Here is a 23435-nt window from a genome sequence, read left to right as displayed (position 1 = left end):
ATAGTGGGAACAAGGCAAAAATAAATAATAATTTTGAAAAAAGTAGTGTTTGAGAAAATCAATTTAACAAATGCAAAGGGAAAAAATATTTTTAAACTCAGAAAAACCATTTGTCCTTTGCATATTTAATTTCAATTTTCTTTAAAAAATGAGAAGGTCTTTGACTGATCAGATCAGCCTGATCAGATTGATAATTCAATTTCTGACTGATAATGACAATTTCTAGACTTATAGTCCATACCTCCCAACTTTGTGAGATGAGAAAGATGGGCACTGAAGCCACGCCCCTGTCACACCCCTGATCACGCCCCGACACACCTCTAGTCACGCATACCGGAAAGATTTCATAAGAAAAATATGTTGCTTTGTCATTCAAGCCCCACTGGTCCATTCTTTTCTGATCCATTTTCCTTTATATTAAAGGAGAACTGTAGTGAGAGGTATATAGAGGCTGTGATATTGGTTTCCTAATAAGCAATACCAGTTGCCTGGCTGTCCTGCTGATCTTCTACCTCTAATATGTTTTGCCCTAGACCCTGAACAAGCATGCAGCAGATCAGGTGTTTCTGACAATAGATCTGACAAGATTAACTGCATGCTTGTTTCTGGTGTGATTCTGCAGGCAGATAGGTCAGCAGGGCTGCCAGGTAACTGGTATTGCTTAACCACTTAAGCCCGAGGGGTTGTTTATTTTTTGCATCTGAGCAACTTTCACCTCCCATTCATTTGCCAATAACTTTATTACTACTCATCACAATGAATTGGTCTATAGCAGTGATGGCTAACCTTGGCACTCAAGCTGTGGTGGAACTACAAGTCCCATGAGGCATTGCAATACTCTGACAGCTCTAAGCATAACTCAGGGAGGCAGAGGCATGATGGGATTTGTAGTTTTGTCACAGCTGGAGTGCATAGGTTTGCCATCACTAGTCTATAGCTTGTTTTTTCCGCCACCAATTAGGCTTTCTTTGGGTGATACATTTTGCTGAGAATTAGTTTATTCTAAATCCTTTTTAACAAGAATATTAAGAAAGAAATGGAAAAAAAATTATTATTTCTCAGCTTTTGGCCATTATAGTTTGAAATTAATACATGCTACCATAATTAAAACCCATGTATTTTATTTGCCCCTTTGTCCTGCTTATTACACCATTTAAATGATGTCCCTATCACAATGTATGGCGCCAATATTTTATTTGGAAATAAAGGTGTTTTTTCAATTTGCGTCCATCACTATTTACGAGCCCATCATTTAAAAAAATATATTAATATACTGCTTTGACATGCATATTTAAAAAGTTCAGATCCTTAGGTAACTATTTATGTTTTTTTTTTTATTATTGTAATTTATTTATTTTTTATTAGAAATTGTATGTGGGTAATTTTTGGTGTGGGAGGTAAACAGCTAATTTAAAATGTTAAAAATGTATTCATTTAATAAAAAGTGGATGTGGTGTAGTTTTACTATTTGGCCACAAGATGGCCACAGTCAAAAAGACGGGGAACTTTTTGAACTCAGAAAAACCACAGCGCCTGATGAGACGCTGTCGACTTTTCTGTGGGGGGGCTTCGATCAATGAAAGGGATCTATAATCCCTTTCATTGATCGCTGGGCTAACGGCCGGCGGCGGGAGCGCACACAGGAGACCCCGCGGGAGTGCGCGCAGCCCAACTGGACGAGAATGTTCGTCCAGTTGGGCTTAAGTGGTTAAATGAAAATCAATATGGCGCCTCCATATATCTCTTGCTACAGTTCTCCTTTACCATTTAGAAAAATAAGAACTATATCAATTTAAAGAGACACTGAAGCGAAAAAAAATATATGATATAATGAATTGGTTGTGTACTATGAATAATTACTAGAAGATTAGCAGCAAAGAAAATATTCTCATATTTTTATTTTCAGGTATATAGTGTTTTTTCTAACATTGCATCACTCTATAATATGTGCAGATTACACAACACTCAGCATTCAAAATGAGTCTTTCAGAGCAGTCTGTGAAGTAATGACCTCTCCTCTAGCAGAGGAAAAGTAAACAGTTCAATTACAGTTGAGATAATAAAAGTCAGATAACAGCCCTCTCCACGACTAAGTTAGTAGAAGAGCTTAATGGCTTGTTTGCATAGAGATAACAACTGGAGTTTCTCAACTCTTCCTGTACTGGAAACAATTAGACTGATGTATCTGATCTTAATGTTTTTTTTCTTAGCTGTGCTACACATACAAATCATAATATCATCATTTTTTTTTCGCTTCAGTGTCTCTTTAAAGTATGGGAATAAAGTTTAGAGTCAATTAAATACATTTTTCATTAGATAAAATATTTACACAGATCTGTACATCAGTCCTGAAAGATTGACAAATGAAGGAGAAAGAGGGACAGGGTTCCTAAAGAGGTATGGTCCCTCCAAAAGAGGGAAAGTTGGTAGCGATGATAGTGGAGTATATACCGCATGTGCATTGTCTAGGCATTTTCTGTCAGGTTTCAGTATACTTTTAGAAAAGGACAATTATGCCCCCCTGTGTGACAGTTTCCCTGGGCTCCCTGCAGAGAGCTGTGCGTTGCTCATGCCCAGAGGCTGATCTCCTGGTCACCTATTTGCTGTTACTTCACAGCCATATAATCGAGACACAGCAAAATGCAATGAGATGTTTCCTGTTTGTGACATATAATTGTGAGATGCTGATGGACAGAGATAGCATCACAAATCATGTGGAAGTTATATCTCACTGAGAGCTTCGGGAGAAATCAAATTATCCCAGCATGCCTTCTGCTTCTTGTGATCACACTGGTATTTGTGGCTCTCGTTAAATGCTCTGAATGAATAGCGCTCCTGTTTCAGAGAAGTTTGCAGTTTGTTGCTGTCACAAGAATTCTAGAGACGTCAATGTGCGAGTTGCGGATGGACAATATATACGTAGAGGTATAACAACAACAAAACATTTGTAAGGCACTTTTCTCCAGTTGGACCCAAACCTCATAGGCTTGTCTCAGATCAGTACATAGTGATGTGTACAGGGGAAAGGTTCTGTCATCATAAATAGGGATGCTCGCTGCATTCCGCGGAATTGTTAATTCCGTGATTCCGGCAGGACCTGGGTTCAAATCCTGGCCAAGGTGTGTAAGCTGGCTTTTAAAAAAGTACAAATCCTTAATCATGCTACTTTTTCTATTGGATTGATCATAATGGTACATGCTAGGCCAGCTTTAGCATGTAGTGTGGTTGGTGGTCTATGGGGTAAGACAGATACCTACTACACACTGTGACCTGGGTTCAAATCCCAGCCACGGTATGAGAGAGAGAGAGAGAGAGAGAGAGAGAAAATCTGGAATTCCACAGAATTTCATACAAATCCGGTGGAATTTTCATAGCGATGGAATTTATCATTGATGGAATCCGTGAATTCCGGCGGAACGGAATTTGCTGGTTCCGATCATCCCTAATCATAAATGCCAAGACTGAACAGGTGGTTTTTCAATTTTGATTTAAATGCCTCCACGGTTGGAGCTGTCTTGATTGAGTGTGGCAAGGTGTTCCAAAGCGAAGGGGCAGCATGACAGGAGGCTCTGGCTCCACAGGGTTTTAGTTTCAAAAGTTTTATTGATTTTTGTGAAAATAACATACAGCCATGAAGAGCCCAAAACATCGGGCTATGCAATGTTCCATCATATGATTTAGAAAGAAAGAAAATAAAGAACAAAGAACAGAAACATAAATCAGTGCAGTAATTAACAGTAGTAGTCACAGAGTCACAATAATTGAGTCAGCAAAGGAACTGAAGGAGGAGCCAAAATGAGAATATAGTGAAAGCATTCCCCAGAGGGTAGGTCAAACAGTCAAGGCACTTGACTAGAGCAAAAGCCAGGAGAGGCAGAGCAGGATAACCAAGGCTGCCAGGTTTTGGCAAATACTTCCAGTGTATCATTCACTACTGCCAAGAGGCGTTCTGAAATAAGGATGTCCCTTATTATAAGACCAGTCAAAACAATCGACTATGTAGGTTGGCTCTAAAGGTTTTGAGCTGGACTCGGGGGGTGGTCAAGTTATTTGATTCTGTTGATATGAGGTTGTAGGAGGTGTGCCGCAGTTGCAACAAATCCTTCAGGTATCCTGGGTCTAGGTCGTGTAGAGATTTGAATGTTAGCATGTCAGTTTTGAAGAGGATTCTCCATTCACAGGTAGCCAGTAGAGATAAAAGGATTGGTGTTATGTGTCAATGGCGGGGTTGTTACCAGTCTTGCGGCAGCGTTCTGTACTAGCTGCAGGCGGTGTAGGTCTTTATATGTAAGGCATACAGGGCATTGCAATAGTCCAGCTGTGATGTGATGAGGGAGTGAATTAGGGTTGGAAGATGTGCTGGAGGTATGTGGTGCTTAATTTTTGCAATGTTCCAACCACTTAAAGGGAAGGTTCAGGGAGTGGGTAAAAAACTAAAAATCCATATCCACTTACCTGGGGCTTCCTCCAGCCCGTGGCAGGCAGGAGGTGCCCTCGCCGCCGCTCCGGAGGCTCCCAGTTGTCTCCGGTGGCCGACCTGACCTGGCCAGGACCAGCTGCCAGGTCGGGCTCTTCTGCGCTCCAATCTGCAGTAGTTCTGTGCCTGCGCAGTACAGTCCGGAGGACGTCCGATGACGTCAGCTCGCCCTGGTGGAACGCAGAAGAGCCCATCGTTGGAGCGCAGAAGAGCCCGACCTGGCAGCCGGCCTGGCCAGGTCGGGTCGGCCACCGGAGACCATCGGGAGCCTGCGGAGCGGCGGCGAAGGCACCTCCTGCCTGCCACGGGCTGGAGGAAGCCCCAGGTAAGTGGATATGGATTTTTACCCACTCCCTGAACCTTCCCTTTAACGACTGCCTAACGCCGATAGGCGGCGGCAGGTCATAAGTGGTTTTACTTGGAAACTTTCCATGTCAGTTCACGGAGGGTGTCTCCGTGAACAGCCTGCGAGCCTCCGATCATGGCTCGCAGGATAAATGTAAACACGCGGGGAAGAAATCCCCGGTGTTTACATCATATGGCGCTGCTGCGCAGCGGCGCCGTAAAGGAGATCGACGATCCTCGGCCTCTAATTGGCCGGAGATTGCCGGCATCTGATAGGCTGAAGCCTATCAGAGGCAGCGCAGGATGGATCGCCGTCCTGTGCCGCCCATAGGAAGGAGGGGAGGGAGGGAAGGACAGGGAGGCTGGGAATCGATGCGGAGGGGGCTTTTGGCCACAAGATGGTGCTATACTTCATTGCCCAGTACTGTAAACAACACACGGGAAGTGGTAAGTGTATCTGTTTACTTTCACTTTTGTTAATGAATGCTGGTGTCTCACTGACGTTGGCTTTAATTCATCACAGGTACTGCGATCGGGTTTGGGAACAACCTGTTCCCATTCATCGATTACTGAACGGCGGTATTCCAATGGAAATGAATAGTAGCGGCGCGGCGATTGGGAACGGCGAGGTAAACAAACAAATATGTGTATCTACATCCCTGGTGCTGAAGTGAAGTCTACAGGGGTGTAAATATATTATGCACCTGTCGAGAACAGGTTAAGTTCTAGTTAGAGCAAATTAGCTTATATCAATAGATAAAGATAAAATGTATCAGTACGGTTTCACCCCAGAATACACGTTAGATATATACAGAACAGACAACAGACAATTGTTTTTTTTTTAAGAAACAGCATCAGTCTTTATTCTTCATCTATATCAGTCTCCTTGATTGCAGTCATGTAAATGTGGATGAATAACAAGGATCCAATCGCAGAACCAACAAATGCCTTACACGTGTTTCACGGCCAAAAGCCACTTTCTCAGAGGCACACAAATGTGTGTATATCAGGAATAACTGAAAAATCAGTTATCTAATAAATGTGAAGATATGAACCATATTATATTTACACACTTGGAGACGGAGGATAGCACATTCTGGTGCTATACTATAACTCACAGCATCACAGATTGTGGTCCCTGTTATTCCGGCTATTCCTGATATATACATATTTGTGTGCCTCTGAAGAAGCGGCTTTTCGCGTGACGCGTCAGGCATTTGTTGGTTCTGTGATTGGATCCTTGTTATTCATCCACATTTACATGACTGTAATCAAGGAGATTGATATTGATGAAGAATAAAGACTAATGCTGTTCCTTTAAAAAAAGATATCTAAATCAAAATAGCTTTTTTTTTTTTGAAAAGTTGTGCCTTAAAGAGGAACTCCAGTGAAAATAATGTAATAAAAAAGTGCTTCATTTTTACAATAATTATGTATAAATGATTTAGTCAGTGCCCATTGTAAATTTTTTTCTCTCCCCGATTTACATTCTGACATTTATCACATGGTGACATTTTTACTGCTGGCAGCCTGGTAGGTGATGTCACTGGAAGTAGCTGCTTCTTGCTTTTTTGGCAGTTGGAAACAGCTGTAAACAGTTATTTTCCACAATGCAATAAGGTCCACAGACAGGAAACTGCCAGGACCATGGTCCTCACAGTTTCCTGTGGGAGGGGTTTCACCACAATATAAGCCATACAGAGTCCCCTGATGATCCGTTTGTGAAAAGGAATAGATTTCTCATGTAAAAGGGGGTATCAGCTACTGATTGGGATGAGGTTCAATTCTTGGTTACGGTTTCTCTTTAAGGGTACGTTTGAAAATTTCCAGGCTCGGAACATGACGGATAGACTGTGATAGAGAGTTCCAAAGGAGAGATGACACCCGTGAGAAGTCCTGGATGTGAAAATGAGAGCAAGCTGGACAACAAGAAGGCCTCTTGGGAGAAACAAAGGTTGCAGGACGGATGATATCTTGAGATTAATAAGGACATGTATGGAGGGTAGAGCCTATGTAGAGCTTTGTATGGTAGTGTTACGAGTATGAACTGGATCCTTTGGGTAATTGTCAAAAAATGGAGAAAGGGGGGGGCAGCTCCAGAGGAGCAGGAGGAGAGGTGCAGCAGAGACAAGCAGAGTTCAGGAGGGACTGGAGAAGTGAGTATCTGGGAAAATATAGAGAGTCAGGACAGTCCAGCTCATCAACAAAGTTCAACAAAGTTTTTTTGCTCTTTCTCAGTGTTATGTTTGTTATGCATATAGAGGGGGTGTGACTTTGATGTAACTTATGATCTGGTTGTATAATCTATACAGAAGCTGACACTGTGTAAGTACGTCAATGTAGGGTACACTTTATAGGATAACAAAAAGAAAAGCATTTTAACCCGCGTGCGTATCCTGCTGCGATGCCCCCACAGCAAGCCCTTTGTTGCTGATCACATCATGTGACGTGGCTTTACTGCTCATCTGATAAGATCACTGTCAGCGATCATGAGACGCGCTTCTCCTGAACCAGAGACATTTATACTGTGCATAGTACATGCCGAAGAGCTCTACCCCTTGATAAACTGACATGTTACTCTAATGACCTTACACAACAAGAGTACTTAGTGTTCCGCCCGCTCTGCATCATGTGACCAATGCTCTTGTAACTTCGCAGGACTGTCGTGGGGAGAGATCATACTTTTGTATTTAGCAAATAAAATTACATTTTACTCTTGTTGACCAAAAAGAAAAACATTTTTTTCAGCTTTGTGTTATTTTTTTTTTCTTCACCGCACATTTACTCATATCTTCAGATAAAACCTAGATAGGAATGTCAGCCTGATAAAATCACTTGATTAGTACTAGGTGTGTGGTAATGAGCACATTAGAATTGCACTTTTCATGACCGATAACGTGTGCATCAGAATGTTCAGAGTCCGCGTTGCATTTTGCCTGCATTTTAGCGTGGACATTAACTACTGTATATTCCTGCGTATAAGACTACTTTTTAACCCTTGAAAATCTTCTGAAAAGTTGGAGGTCGTCTTATACGCCGGCTGTCATTGATGCCGGGTGATACGCCCTATCCTGTTACTGACTCTCAGATCTCCCTGCTTAGGGAGCGCAATCTATTCTTCCATACCGCTCTGATAAACAAGTAGACTACTAGACTGGTCAGCTCTCCTTGTCTACCTAAGGAGAGTTGACCAATGCAACAAGTCAACCAGTACATGATTTTTTTATTTTTATTTTAATTTGGTGTGCGTTGGAAGAGGGGTAGTCTTATACGGCGAGTATATCCCAAACTCTATATTTTAACTGGAAAAGTTGGGGGGTCGTCTTATACGCCGGAATATACGGTACTTGCCGACTGCTCCATGGCAATCGGCATGAGCAGTGCGGCAGCCCCAGGACCGCTCCACGCGTGCATGGCAGTCGATGGAGCTAGCAGGAGATTGCGCGCAAGGCTGCGCGTGCATCTCCTGCTCAGAAGGCGGAGCTCAGCCCCGTCTTCAGTCTCCGAGCGGCGATTGCCATCTAATTAATTTGTACAGTGCTGCGATCTGCAGCAGCGCTGTACTGGGGACAGCCGTGTGACACGGCTGTCCCCCTGGGGAACCAGAGAGCGATCGGCTCTCATAGGCTGAAGCCTATGACAGCCGATCGCGTGATTGGCTGGCGTCGGGTGGGCGGGAAGGAGTACTGTATATTTATTTATTTATTTTTTTCTTTCTTTTTCTTTTTTTTTCCTTGCAGACATCAGCTTTAATAATTGAGTAGACTGGCCAGTTGAATCGATAACGCCAACCCCTTTCCAGGCTACAAGTTTATAGTTTGCATCATAGTCTGCTTCAAGAAAACTATTTTCTCCTTTATTTCTATCTCATTTACTCTATTTTTATACAATAATTTAAGATGCATGCAAGCATGTATCCCCAACCCCTCCCCCACCCCAAACCCACCGCCCGCACCTCTCTCATTTTTTATTCATAAATAACAAAGTATATCGTAAAGTTAGGCCTATTAGGTCAGTTTGCTGTGTACTGTAGTGATGCTGGAGGAATCTGCAGAGCCAGTTCTGCGGCATAAGAGGAAGACAGAGTGAGTGTAAGAAGATGCTAAGTCTGGGAGCACACAACATGCATGTAGGAATTTACATGCCTGCATCAATTGGCTGATGTCGACATAAAAGTCTGCCTCCCATTTCAGACTCCGCCCGACATAGCGTACAGCTCCCTGAGTTGTTGCTGGGTCCATGCTGTGAAAATATTGTGTATTGCCTTGCTTTGTATTTCCATACCTGCTGGATGGATATTTGCTGCACCCCCCGGGGGGGGGGGGGGGGGGGGGGCAGTGTTAGGGGGTCAGTGAAGTCCACTATCCTGCTAATTGGAGACTGCCTTCATCATGCTGGTGACTGGTAGTTATCCTTCTTGCCTTGTTCCTGAGGACATAACTGAAGCAGCGGTTGCCATTAGTTACGCTCCTACCTGTTTGTCTTGTCTATGTCAGAGGGAATGTTTGCCGTCGCTGGGGCAGCGACTAGAATGGCAAAGCATTCCGTCTCTCTGTGTCTGTTGTTTGTCTTGTTACTCAGCCTGAGGCTTAGTGCGGGGTCTCACTAAGCAGCCATTGTGTCTTAATGCATCTTTCATTACTCAATTATTGTATTTCAATGCAATTGCCAGACTGACTTAGATATGACCTTAGATTTACTGACCATTTTTTCGCCTAGTCCTTTGTACCGCAGCCATCTGATCTAACGTGTATGACCTTAGCCTGTTTCCGATTCCGCCAAGTCCATTGTACCGCAGCCATCTGATCTAAAGTGTATGACCCTTGCCTGTTACCGACTACATCTGTTGTGTATTGTATCACATAGCATCTAGCGTGATAGGCGGTATCGGAAGCCCAGAGCTGCAGTTGCTCTGGGCAATCTTGCTCCCTTGTTCATTACGCCTGTGGCCACCTGTGTAGCCTCTTTCATTACCCAGCTACATAGTCTTGTTGCTCTTGGTGATAGGTCCTATGAGGGCCAGCTAATGGTATGCCAGGCAGGGACATGTTGAGGGTCAGATAGTGGCGTGCCAGGCAGGGTCAGCAGGTGAAGAGCGAGCCCTCCAGTCTTGAGCATACACGCTGACTCAGAGAGTATACCCCCCCCCAAGCATTACACATGTATACACATCTATACATGTTGCCGCCTGCACCGACATCTGCCTGGATTTTGACTACTCTCTGCCTGCTGCCTGCCCTGATTTCTGCCTGGATTTTGACTACTATCTGCCTGCCTCCTGCACTGACCTCTGCCTGGATTTTGACTACTCTCTGTCTGCCTCCTGCACTGACCTCTGCCTGGATTTTGACTATTCTCTGCCTACCTTGTTTTTACAGTTTCACAATTTTTAAAATGTATTCATAAATTTAATTAATTCAACAAATTTGTGTTCTATTTATTTATATGCAGAATGTCTACCAGGCTTTTATTCTGGCATATTTTGGTGAGTTATGACTTAAAGGGAACCTTAACTGAACGGGGGGTAAAGAGCTTTACTTACCTGGGGCTATTACCAGCCCCCTGCAGCAGTCCTGTGCCCTCGGCGCCGCTCTGGAATCCTCTGGTCCCCCGCTGTCACTTAGTTTCGTTTTTGACGACTCACCAGTCGCCGGCCGCCATGCGTATTATTGGATGCATTCACAAATGCAATTAGCGCTATTGCGGACCGTAACATGTACAAAAATACGCGTTGTCGCATTCCGCACACGTAGATATGCGGCAACGAGTATTTTTGTACGCGTTGCGGTCCGCAATAGCGCTAATTGCATTGGTGAATGCGTCCAATAATACGCATGGCGGCCGCCGACTGGTGAGTTGTCAAAAACGAAACTAACTGACAGCGGGGGACCAGAGGATTCCAGAGCGGCGCCGAGGGCACAGGACTGCTGCAGGGGGCTGGTAATAGCCCCAGGTAAGTAAAACTTTACCCCCCCCCCCCCCCCCGTTCAGTTAAGGTTCCCTTTAAGAATTGGAGGCCTACAATTCTTGAAAAACAATGTATCACTTTTGACTCATAATTCCAGACAGAAATGCACCGCCAGGGAGGTTAAAAAAATAAAAAACTTCACTTTTCAGTATTATATCTCTGTATGGATCAACTCTCTCCCACGATCCAATAACCAGCAGTAATACTCCGTGTAATAAAGCCAGGGTGACTCACTTGGGTTCTCTGCCTGACATGCAGCGGCTGATAACCAGGTGGGCCGATTCCCTTGTTTCCAGCCAGGATATGCACCTCGGAAAGGTCGCGTAATAATGAGAGGTGATAGAGCGCCTGGATTTATAACAAAAGCCAATGACATATTCATGCCCTCTAACTCATGCTCGCTGCCTCTGACATGTCTAATCACCGGCCACACAGAAATATCACCGCTCTCAGCCAAAGGACAAGGGTTACTCTTTATTTTCACATATTCATGTGATTTATTTCTGACCCGATGTGCCATAGTGAGGCATTAGTCAACAGATTGTTAGCTCTTGGCTGACTTGAGGGCTTGTAGTGTAGTTTTCCAGTTGCAGAATAATAAAGTGATATACATTATCAGCATACAGCTCTCAACATGCAGGCAGCCAAATGCTCATCGTCAGCCTAGGCACTGGCGTAACAATAGCCCCTATGTCACCTGCGACTTCGGGGGGCGAGGCGGAATAGCCAAGCCCGATTGGTTCCGCTCTACTGCACAGGCCTGAGTCGACGGCAGGCTCTGGGATTTCTCCTGCAGCCCACCGAGAAGCCACTACTGCACCTGCCTCCCCGCGGCGCTCCCCTCCAGCTTAAATCAGTACCTGTGCAGTGGCGGGCAGATACACATACCTTCCTTGCGTTCCACCGTGGATGTTCCTTGCTACTTCCTGTTTATACTCCTATATACTCTCCTCCGGACCTCCTGCACATTGTGACTCCTCTTCATGCGGCCACACCTGCACAGTAACACAAGTGGCTCTGGCTTACTGCACAAGTGCGCCGTGCTCATGCAGGCGCAGTACGGCTGTGCTTGTGCATGAAGAGGAGCACATTTACAAGCTTGGAATATGACAAGCTCTTATTGGATTCCTTTGGGGGGTTGGTAATGGTGGACCAGAGTATGGTGTGGGAAGCCTCTACAGGATCCAAGGGCTTTATCCTTCTAAATAAACTATTTGACTTTTGACCGGAGGTCAGGGCTGGATTTCCCATAAGCTGTAGGCTCATGCCTACAGGCGCCTGATGATAGAAAGGCGGCTCACTCCACTCCCGCGTGCCTCCTTCCTAACTTTTGTAGAGTGCTGATGGAGCGTAAATGAGAGGTTACTCATGCGCTCTCACCATTCCATCGACGAGATCTCCCTTTAGCTGGGGGCACCTCCTAGCTACCTAATATTTGGGAGCACCTCTAACTACTTAATGTTGATAGTACTTCTGGCTACCTAATACTAATGGGTGCTTGTGGCTACCTGGGAAGGGGAAGTAAGGGAAGGATGACGGCAGGGCCAGTCAACATACTTGTGATGCTGTTTGGGGAAGGGGTTGTGGGTTCCGGTGATGTAAATCCAGGTCTGCCTAAGGTTCACCTCAGGTACACTTTAAACTTACCTGATTTGGCCCCAATGCCCCTATTATAACCCAATTCCCCTGTATTACAATCCAGCCACACACCAGAAGAAATCTATCCAATGTATTGTATTGTTAATTCATTTTCCTCTGCTGGCAGGTCAAGAGCGGTTTGGAAATATGACCCGGGTCTACTATCGAGAAGCAGTGGGAGCGTTCATCGTCTTTGACGTCACAAGGCCGGCGACATTTGAGGCCGTCACCAAATGGAAAGAGGATTTGGACTCAAAATTGACTCTATCTAATGGATTGCCAGTGTCTACAGTACTTCTAGCCAACAAATGTGACCAGGGAAAAGACGGGTTTAAAAACAACTTCGGCAAAATGGACCAATTCTGCAAGGAGCATGGATTTGTGGGCTGGTTTGAGACGTCAGCAAAGGTATAGTACCCAAGGATGATGGGCTCTCACTGAATGATGTGAACCTAATGAGGTTCTTATGAACCAGAACTAGGATTGTGCTCATTTTATCCTAGTGATTCTGGTTTACTTTACCAGATACTTTGTAAAACTCCTATTTTCCAAGTCCTTCCAGTAAAGCTGTAGCAATCCATTCCTTGCACTGATGAGGGCCAGGTGAAGCAACTGCTGTGAGATTAGTATCTCTCTGTACAGTAAGTAGGCTAAATACCTTCTGTTTAAAGCTACATACTCACCACAACGACCCAGGAAGATGGATCCAGCAATGTCGATGTCCCCCCAATGATGAGCGCTGCCCGATCCATCTTCCTGCAGGTGTCATCAAACGACGCTACACGAGATTACACAATGGGAGTAAACGGGATGTCAAGGTATCATGTTACTTTGCACATAGTCATTAAAGTGAAACAGAGACGAAGCACCCTCATGTATTTTAGCATTTATATCAGTAGGAACATTAGTAAAAACACCTACCTTGCTCTTTGTTTCATCCTTCACTGCTCAGCCTGCTTGTTAGCAGCCCTGATAAAATCCCCGACTGAGCATTCAGTCTGGCTTTGCTCTGGAATAATTTTGGGATTTTTGGACTAGCCCAAAACCTGTCGGTAATGTCAGATTTGTACTACTTACTGTAATTGACAACAACATAGGAGAGAACTGACTGAACTGACATGGAACGGCCGATCGAACGAGCGGCCGTTTCCATGTAAAACCACTTACGACCTGCTGCCGCCTATCGGTGTTAGGTGGTCGTTAAGTGGTTAAAGCTTTAGAATATAGATGAAATGTGAGTATAGTACCACTTTAGAAACTCAAACCAAAACTAAGCCCTAAGTATTGATAGGCGTAAAAATATTTGAAAACATTCCTAAATACCTTAATTTTCTTGCATTCACAAGTGTGACCATAGCTAAATCTGTAAAACCACTGCGATTCTTCTTGCACTTACTGCGAGATGTATTAGGCGGGGAAAAACAAAGTGCAGTGATAAAGGGCGCTGTTCAGTGGCAATATTAGATGGTTTTCTGCAGCGGGGCAGTATGTCAGTAGTAATGATTAGGGATGATCAATGAGATGCAAAGTGTTCCAAAAGTATGCAAATGTTTATGCAAACGTATGCAGTTTGAAAATGGACCAATCAATTTTAAGAGACTCTGAAGTCTCAAAAAAAATCTTTTTAATTAACAAATGTGTTTAATATGTTTGCCCTAACTAAACCGCCCACATCCCCGCCGCTCTAATCTATCTAAATCCCCCCCAAACTTCCCGGGGGGCAATCCGGGCAGCGCCTCAGTGAGAGGCAAAGCTATGAGCCGCAGCTCTGCCTCCATGCTCCGTCTATCAGCTCAGATCGCCGCCTCTCCCCCTCCCCTCTCAGTCTTCCTTCACTGAGAGGGGCGGGGAGTGGCGGAGATCCGCCGCTGATAGACGGAGCATGGAGGCAGAGCTGCGGCTCATAGTTCTGCCTCCTAGAGCAGCAAAATTCACGACCAAGAAAGTTGTGGATTTTGCAAGAGAAAGGGAGGGCGAGTTAGGAGGGATGTAGATAGATTAGAGAGGCGGGAATGCGGTGGTTTAGTTATGGCAAACATATTAAACACATTTGTTAAATAAAAATGTTTTTTGAGACTTCAGTGTCTCTTTAAAGTGAACCAGACACCACGAAGTACCCTCATGTATTTTACCATATAGATCAGTGGGTACATTAGAGAAAACACCTACCCTGCTCTCTGTTTCATCATTCACTGCTCAGCCTGCTTGTTATCAGCCCTGATAAAATCCCTGACTGAGCATTCAGTCTGGCTTTGCTCAGGAATCATTATAGTCTGTCTTCTCTGATGTCTTTTAAAGCCCAAGCCTGGCCCCTTCTGGCTCTGCTATAATGACTCAGCTATAATGATTCCTGAGCAAAGCCAGACTGAATGCTCAGTCGGGGATTTTATCAGGGCTGATAACAAGCAGGCTGAGCAGTGAAGGATAAAACAGAGAGCAGGGTAGGTGTTTTCTCTAATGTTTCCACTGATCTATATGGTAAAATACATGAGGGTGCTTCGTCTCTGGTTCACTTTAAACCCAGGTTTAAATTGATTGGTTGTTGTCAAGCTGCATATATTTGCATAAGAATTTGCATAAATTATGTGCATGCGCAATTTAAGTCTTTACAACAACGGCACAACAGAGGGAACTGGGAGGACAGCAAAACTACGCTAGCGCAAGCACAAGAGGGTGGAGCTACAGAGCACAAGCTGGTGCTAGCCCCTCCCCTTCCCCTGATGTTGGGTCACTTCCTTGCTTCGGATCACCTCTGCGGCTGCATTTTCACGATCACTCCCGTCCTACCCCAGCACTTACTTTTTTCCACTGTGCTGGGGGGGGGGGGGGGGGGATGTGGGTGAACTAATGATGGTATGGAAAAGGTTAAATAATACAAGTGGTCCAGCACTTTAAATGCAAGAAAACATACCACATAAACAGGAAAGCTTAAGGTGACTTTCTAACTGATTGCTTCAATATCCTGTACATTATTTTCCTCTTGTCGATTCAGATAAAAACCTCTCAGCTGGCTGGAATGCATTCTGCCCACACGGCCGAGCCTGCATTCCGACGTTCAGCTGTATGTACATATAGCTGATTATATTACCGTTATAATGCACTGAATAGGCATTGGTAAAACACAACACACAAGGCCTTGCTCTCCACATAAAACTCTGCGCTTAGAGCTGCAGTCACATTTCCCTCTCATCGTCTTCTCTCTCATTATGTTTGTTAATGGTGACAAGGCCGCAGCGGCATTGAATAAAATTTACAGGAATCTGGCAAGAGGTGGGAGTATTGGTGGCTTCTGCTTGGGCCTGAGCTCTCGAAATAAACACTTTTCCCTAGATTGAATTGTGTTCGCTCGCTTCCATTATTTTCAATAAAGTTTTTCCAGAAACAATATAAGTGGAAGGTGACAGCTGTGGGCTTCAGATGGGAACTCCGAGGGGGGTTTAATCAGTGACAGTGTTATTTTATCTGCCTGATTCTCAATCCAGATATATTTACCAAAATATTCCTCTCAGTCATAAGAATGTCTTTAATTCTATACGCGTTGTACACTTTTTCACTTTATTAAACTCGCCCCTGACAAAGCCACATCTTAGGGGCGAAACATATAGGGTCACTTTATTTGTGTAAATAGTTTAGATTAAGAGTTAGCAACCACTTGATTAATGTGAATACAGTTGCTACCTCAATCTTTGTTTGTCCTTAACACATATCAATGGCTATAGGTCATTGCTTTTAAAGAGTTGAGAACCATTGTTTTACTGTGAATATAATAAAAGTTATGTTTTAGTCCATTTCACCCCACCTACTAATTGGCACCTTAGCTAGGGGGTCTCTACTCTGTGATGATTATCAGCCTTAGGCTTGGAACCCACTAGAGCGTTTTTTATGAGCGTTTAGGGAGCGCTTTCAATCACTAGTGATGATTTCCCTAAACGCTCTGCCAATGCAGTGACTTACCTACCATAAGGCTTCATGTGCTCACAGCCGGGTGTAGCCATGGTTAGGGGTGCCGCTGTGGTGCTCAGCCAGTGTTCTTCCACCTGGGACCTTTTTTCAAAGTTCAGGCAATATTCGGGAAAATAGCAGCGGGCAGTGCAGAGGACTGCACTACTTCCTGCACTAGATGTAGCACTCCTTCCCGTCCCGTGGGGCAATGTGTCTCCTCACTCTCTACACACAGCCGGCAGTGAGTGAATGTGCAGAGCAGCAGGGTGAGTAGAGAGAATGATTGCTGTGCTGCAGCTGGGACATTAGCAGGGAGAGGTGGCAGAATGTGTTTAGTGCTTCATAAGTTGCCTGTCATTAGTAGCCATGTGCACTGGCTGCTGTAATACCAGAGTGCCCTAGACTATTGATTATTTACCCTGATAATTAATCAATAATGCAGGGCAGTCTGCTGTTGCAGAAGCCAGTGGCACTGACATCTTCTGCAGCACTGTATAGAGTACAGAGTTTCATAACGGTTAGCTCAGTCCACATCCAGATGACTAATCTGGACATCCAGATCAACCCTCCCATCAAAAAAATTGGTTGTTTTCGGGGGAGTCTGTAAATAATAAGCACCGGGCGTCAAATTCCCTGGGTACACCACTGTGCCAATGTAAATGGATGGGATAGATTCCACTAGAACAATTGCGATTAAGCAAATCGCAATCGCAGGACAATCAGCATTTTGGGGGCTTCTTCATTCTCATGAATTGTATAGGAGCAGGGAAATCACTCCCAAAATCTCTCGCAAATCGCTATCACAAGTCGCTAGCGGTTGCGCTTTGCAGTGGGTTCCAGGCCTTCAAATAAAGCAGGTACAGGACTTTAGGTTACATTTCACACTTGCCAAATAAATTGCTATAATCATATATCAGTGCTGCATAAACATTTCAGCTATTTAATGTGCTTAAAGAGACTCTGAAGTCTACGAAAATACAGCTTTTTATTGCAAAAAGCTGTTCAACATTATTTGCCTAACTAAAACGCTGCATCCCCGCAGCTGAAATCTAACTAAATCCCCCCAAACTCCCCAGGGCACACTGCGGGGAGCGCTTCCGTGAGAGGCAGAGCTTTCAGCTGCAGCTCTGCCTCTACACTCATCTATCTGCGTGTATCTCCGCCTCTCCCCGCCCCTCTCAGTCTTCCTTCACTGAGAGGGGCGGGGGAGAGGCGGAGATACGCACTGATAGATGCGCATGGAGGCAGAGCTGCAGCTGAAAGCTCTGCCTCCCGGGGCAGCAAAATCCACGACCAAGTCGTGGATTTTGCAAGTGGAGTTTGGGGGATTAGATTTCAGCCACAGCAATGCGGCGTTTTAGTTAGGGCAATAATGTTGAACTGCTATTTGCAATAAAAAGCTGTATTTTCTGAGACTTCAGTGTTTCTTTAAGAACTATCTTTCCATCTCAATTTTGAAACCACTAGAAATTACCAAAAAGGGTCTGTAAGCCCGAGTTGTCTTACTTTTCTAGTTTGCAATTTGTACTTCTTTGTGTTGCGTGTAATTTTGAGTACATGCGTCCCAGGTATCTTCTTCTTCCTCCATGAAAAATTAGCAGAAAAGAACAAGGATGGGTATACTGTAAAAACGCATTGAAACACAGCTTCTTCTGCGTCCCATAGACTAACATTGCTGCATAAAACGCAGCGTTTCCCACTACGCTAGTGTTTCTGCTATGTGTGCACCCAGCCAGAGCTACTGTGAAATTAACATAGTACTATGTCAATTAACATAGTGGCAGCCATTCTAGTGAAGTATTGCAGTTGCGATACTTCACAGCAGCGCCAGCCATTTTAAGGAACGCGCGTTGCTATGTAAGCAGCGCGCGTTACTAAGGAAGGCATGCTAGACCGAGCGTAGCATTCCTCCCTGTATTTAGCTCAATCTGCTATAGCAGCGCACAGGCCCGGATTTACATCACAGGAACCTATAGGCACAGATGTCCTAGCACATTACACTTCGCCCTCCATGGACTTACAAATCCCCTGCCAAACCGCACCACAAGTGTGTTGGCTGACCCAGCTGTCACTTCTTTACTTTCCTTGCATGTAATAGGTAGCTACCGGTGTCCCTTAGTATTAGGTAGCCAGAGGTTCCCTCAGTAATAAGTAGCTAGAGGTACTTCCAACTGAAGGGAGATCTTGTCAGTGGAAAGCTGGGTGAGTAATCTCTAATTTACGCTGTGCTTGGGAAGAAGTGAGGGGGGCACTAGGTAAGGGGAGTGAGCCGCCTCTCCAGCATCAGGTGCCTGTAGGCACATGCCTACAGTGCCTTATGGTAAATGTGGCCCTGGCAGCGCATCAATCAGCCCCCTGGTCAGAGGCGTATCTAGAGGTGTGCAGGCATGGCTTGTGCCATGGGCGCCACAGCAACATAGGCGCCATGTCTCCTTCTGTGCTATGCCCCCATGCCTCCCTGTCACTCAGACCTCAGATCAGATTAATTCTGTTATCTGGGGAACATGGTTACTTAACTTATGTATGTAGGGTGCATTTGGCTTAGTGTTACAAAAGAGGACAGAGCGGAAATAAGAAGAGAGAGTTCCAAAAAAGTAACTTCAGCAAAAACACATGCAACCATAACACATGTATGCGAGAAAGGATGCTGTTTTTAGAGAAGAGAAGGGCTCTGAAAGGGGGGGGGGGGGGCGCAATTTCAGTGTTTGCCATAGGTTCTATATTACCCAGATACGCCCCTGCCCCTGGTCTCTTCTTTGTCACACAGGCTACCATGGTTCCCACACACTGATCGTCCCTACTTCTCGTTATAATCATTATTCGAAGGGAGACACCTGACCTTTCTGCTGTGGGCCGCTCTCCTGTCTTGCTCGCATGCTGGCTTTTATAAATAAGCCTAGCTCGCATTTGTACACTGTTATTATTTTTGCAGCTCAAGTCTCCTTAAAAACATTTCTCCCTGACACGAAGGCTTTGAAATAGTTCTTTTATTTTTTCCTGGCACTGCTGAAGCAGAAAGAAAACATTCATTATCCCGGGATGTGGAGAAAACTGACATTTCCCGAGATTTAGAGCAGAGCTCACATTTTGTGGAGTGCTCTTACGGATAGGTCGTAATTTTCTGGAGAGTCCTCGGGTTTCTGTCACGCTGATAGACAACATTCTCTTACTGGATGGGGTGGGGAGCTGCGCGGCCAGCAGGCCTTAAAAAATGAAGAAACGATAATATCTTTGATAACGTAAAATCAGTACATACAAACGAAATATGACAAAAACTATAATGTTGCAAGCTTCTAAAACGATAACATACTTCAAAAACTTCAATGCTCTAATATTGTTAATGTGGGCAGCACGGTGGCGTAGTGGTTAGTGCTCTCGCCTTGCCATGCTGGGTCCCTGGTTTGAATCCCAGCCAGGTCAACATCTGCAAGGAGTTTGTATGTTCTCCCCGTGTCTGCATGGGTTTCCTCCAGGTACTCCGGTTTCCTCCCACATCCCAAAAACATACAGATAAGTTAATTGGCTTCCTCCCTAAATTAGCCCTAGACTAAGATACACACTACACGATACATACTGTACATAGAAATAGGACTATGGTAGTAATTAGATTGTGTGCCCCTCAGAGGGATAGTTAAAGGGGAACTGAAGAGAGGTATATGGAAGCTATCCTGTTTATTGCCTTTAAATCAATACCAGTTGCCTGGCAGCCCTGCTGGTCTATTTCTCTGCAGTAGTATCTGAATAAAACCAGAAACAAGCATGCAGCTAGTCTTGTCAGATCTGACTTTAAAGTCTGAAACACCTGATCTGCTGCATGCTTGTTCAGGGGCTATTGGCTAATAGTATTAGAGGCAGAGGATCAGCAGGGCTGCCAGGCAACTGGTATTGATTAAAAGGAAATAAACAGGACAGCCTCCATATACCTCTCTCTTTAGTTCCCCTTTAAGTGACAAGATTATATACTTTTTTTTTTTACGTATTAGCGATAATTGCATTAGAGTCTATGGCGGCGCCGTTTTCATCCACCCTCAGCCGACGCCCTTTTTTCCTGCTACCGCTCTTTACTTTCTGAGTGCTGAGTGATTCAGCACCATGGAGAGCTTCTGCCTTTGGGAAGAACTATGCTTGTTCAGATTCGCAGTTGCAGCAGGTGGAGAGCAGCCTTTCATGTTTTCCTTTTTCATGAGAAAATGCCTTCATGCAGGTGGTGAATTGTGAGAAAACTGAGGAGCAATGAGGACTTTCGTCAATGTTGCAGCAGGATAATGAGGGATACTTACAGGGGTGTGACTACACTTAATAGGGCCCCCTGCAAAAAAAGATAATAGCACAGGGTCCCCGTGGTTCCCAAACCCCATGTCATGTGATTGGGAGCTGGCGAATGGCAGCAGGGCGTGTTCTGCTGTGAAGCAGCATCCGGACACTCCCACTACTCGCTGCGTGGCAGGGGTGGTTTTGTGAGGGAACAGGGAGGTTTTCTTGCTAACTGGTTGCACTTGCGGTTGGGGAGAGGGAGGAGGAGGGGCCTTCAAAGCCTCTGGGCCCCCCTGCGATGGCCAGAGAGAGTGTCTTGTCTAAGTTTACAAGACACTCTCTCTGGCTTTGTCAAATTGGATTAGGCTGTCATTTTCCCTACATGTGAATTTTTGTCATGTACCAAAATGTCCATGTCAATGAAAGTCTATTGGCTCGTCTCTGTTGCATGTAAATTTTCACTACACTGACTTCATCGTCCCATACCAAGTGTAGCCACAAAACACCTGATCTGGAAGGGACGGTTAGTAGCTCTGGTCCTCCCTGCGATCACAGGGACTGCTCCCCTCTAGGTACGCCCCGTCTGAACTGGCCATTTTTTGCTTGTCTTCTGCATTAAAAACAAGGGTGGCCATCATAACCTTCACACCCACAACAAGTGTAGCCACAAAAACACCTGATCTGAAGGATGGATTCCTTTATCGGGGGGAGTAAAATAGTTGTTGGGGCCCCCTTACAGCTCTGGGGCCCCCTGCGGTTGCAGGGTCTGCTCCCCTGTAATTATGCACCTGGGCACAAGCCTAGAGGCTCCCGTCTGCTGAGAGGCGGCTGCCATGAGTTCACGACCCAATGGGCTTGCAGGCCACACTGACAACATCGTCCCAGAAGCCTAGAGAGCTGGATGGGCAGTCAGAACATGGGGGCAGCCAGCACACTGTGGTACAGCTTGGTGGGCGGGACTCGAGGGTTTGAGAGCACATTGAAGGGAACAGTTTAGGGTGTGCGTGTGAGAACTTCTTTGCCAATAGGCTCCCGAGATGTAAATCCGGCCCTGATCTAGTGAGATGTGTGCATTGTACTAACCCGAGGGTTACAAAGAGGAGAAATACCCCCAAAGGGAAATTAAAAAGGAAAAAAGGGAGACTGGCTAGGAGTCACGCCTTAACAGCTGTTTGAATCCTGACCGGTGTTTCCCTTTAACACTTGAGGACCACAGTGTGGTAAACCCCCCTAAAGACCAGGCACATTTTTACTAAAATGGCCACTGCAGCTTTAAGGCCAAGCTGCAGGGCGCCGCACAACACAGCACACGAGTGATTTCCTCCCCCCCCCCCTTTTCCCCTAACAGAGCTCTCTGTTGGTTGGGTCTGATCGCCCCCAAGTTGTCTATTTTTTTTTTATAAATATTTATGTTTGTTTTGTTTCTTTTTACTATTTTTGACTATTTTATTTATTTATTTATTTATTTTTCAATCCCCTTCCTCCTCCCCCCCCCCCCCCCCCCCAGCCAGCCAATCCTGGCGATCGGCTGTCATAGGCTTCTGCCTATGACAGCCGATCACTCTCTTGTCCCCCAGGGGAACAGCCGTGTCACACGGCTGTCCCCAGTACAGCGCCGCTGCCTGATCGCAGTGCTGTACTAACTGCAAAGATGGCGGTTTCGCGATAGCCGCTCGGAGACTAAAGGCGAGCAGGAGATGCCTGCGTGCGATCTCCTGCAAAATGCAGCCCCAGGACTTGACGGCAATCGGCGTTAGGCGGTCCTGGGGCTGCCGCCGTGCCGACGCCATCGGCGTTAGGCAGTCCCCAGGAGGTTACGTTAAGTAACCATTATCACAAAGAGCAGTGGCCTACATTGAAAATCTGGAATTACCAGGGGCTACTCCCAGCCCCCCTTAGCCCGCTAGGTCCCCGGCATCCTCTTGCTCCATTCTGTGGTCCCGCCGCGGGCTAAGGGGGGCTGGGGGTAGCCCCAGGTAAGTCCAGATTTTCAATTGAGGCCACTGCTCAGGGTACCTTTAAAATTCATAAATGTATAAAATATACATTTGGTCCAGAATGAATGCACTATAAATTTTGTTTCTTTTTATGTTGCTGTCACTTGCAGTAAGTAGTAAAAATCGAACAGATCTGGAGCAGTCCATTGCCTCATGAGGGATTCTCAACGTTTTCTCTGTTTTTAAAAGCACTTCTTGAATGGCAGTTTCTCAGTCCGACTGTTAAAACATTGTGCAGGTGGGTAGGAGGCCTGGCTGGTTTCTTTGTATAGGATCCTTTCCAGTAGTGCTTTTGTAAAGAATAAAGGAAATGGTGAGCACCCCCATGAGGAGATGGTCTAGTCCAAAACCTGTCGGATCTGTCAGACTTTTACTGACTACTGTAAGCCACAGCCACATAATGAAAAAAGTAATAATGTTCACCGTATACGTATATTTTACAATCATTGAAAGCATGTCTTATATGAATATGCTTACAACACATTTTCACTATAGTGGTCCTTTCATTTGAATATAACTGTAAAATCAGCTATTAATTTAAAGAGTTTCACCAGCTGTTGGATAAAATCGGCACAATAATGTATTGATCCTGCACAGGGGCTCTGAATGGGAGGTAAATTTAGCACTGACTGCTGCACAATTATTCAACAATAACACATTTAATCAAGATGGAACTGGAAATAATGATTGCTGTAAAAATTACAGTTCTTGTTCCCGCGGTAACCAAATGAGAGCGCTTGCAGGGGAAGCCATTATGGTCTGATATGGGGATTAATGTGATGTACTATTCAGATGAGTTATCACTAGATGAGAG

General features: G+C 45.1%; 1 protein-coding gene across 1 annotated transcript in view; it reads left to right on the top strand.

The window, feature by feature from the left end:
- The window catches only part of RAB38 (RAB38, member RAS oncogene family), an 88029-nt gene that overhangs the window by 54635 nt on the left and 9959 nt on the right, over positions 1–23435 (top strand). Inside the window, exon 2 of the mRNA XM_068266778.1 lies at positions 12556–12836. Coding sequence (XP_068122879.1) covers positions 12556–12836 — 281 coding nt within the window. The remainder of the gene's footprint in view (positions 1–12555; positions 12837–23435) is intronic.

This window comes from Hyperolius riggenbachi, chromosome 2 (genome assembly GCF_040937935.1).
Source record: "Hyperolius riggenbachi isolate aHypRig1 chromosome 2, aHypRig1.pri, whole genome shotgun sequence".
Classification (NCBI taxonomy): Eukaryota; Metazoa; Chordata; class Amphibia; order Anura; family Hyperoliidae; genus Hyperolius; species Hyperolius riggenbachi.
The sequence above is the reverse complement of the archived record's forward strand: the minus strand, read 5'-3'. Positions and strand labels throughout refer to the sequence as shown.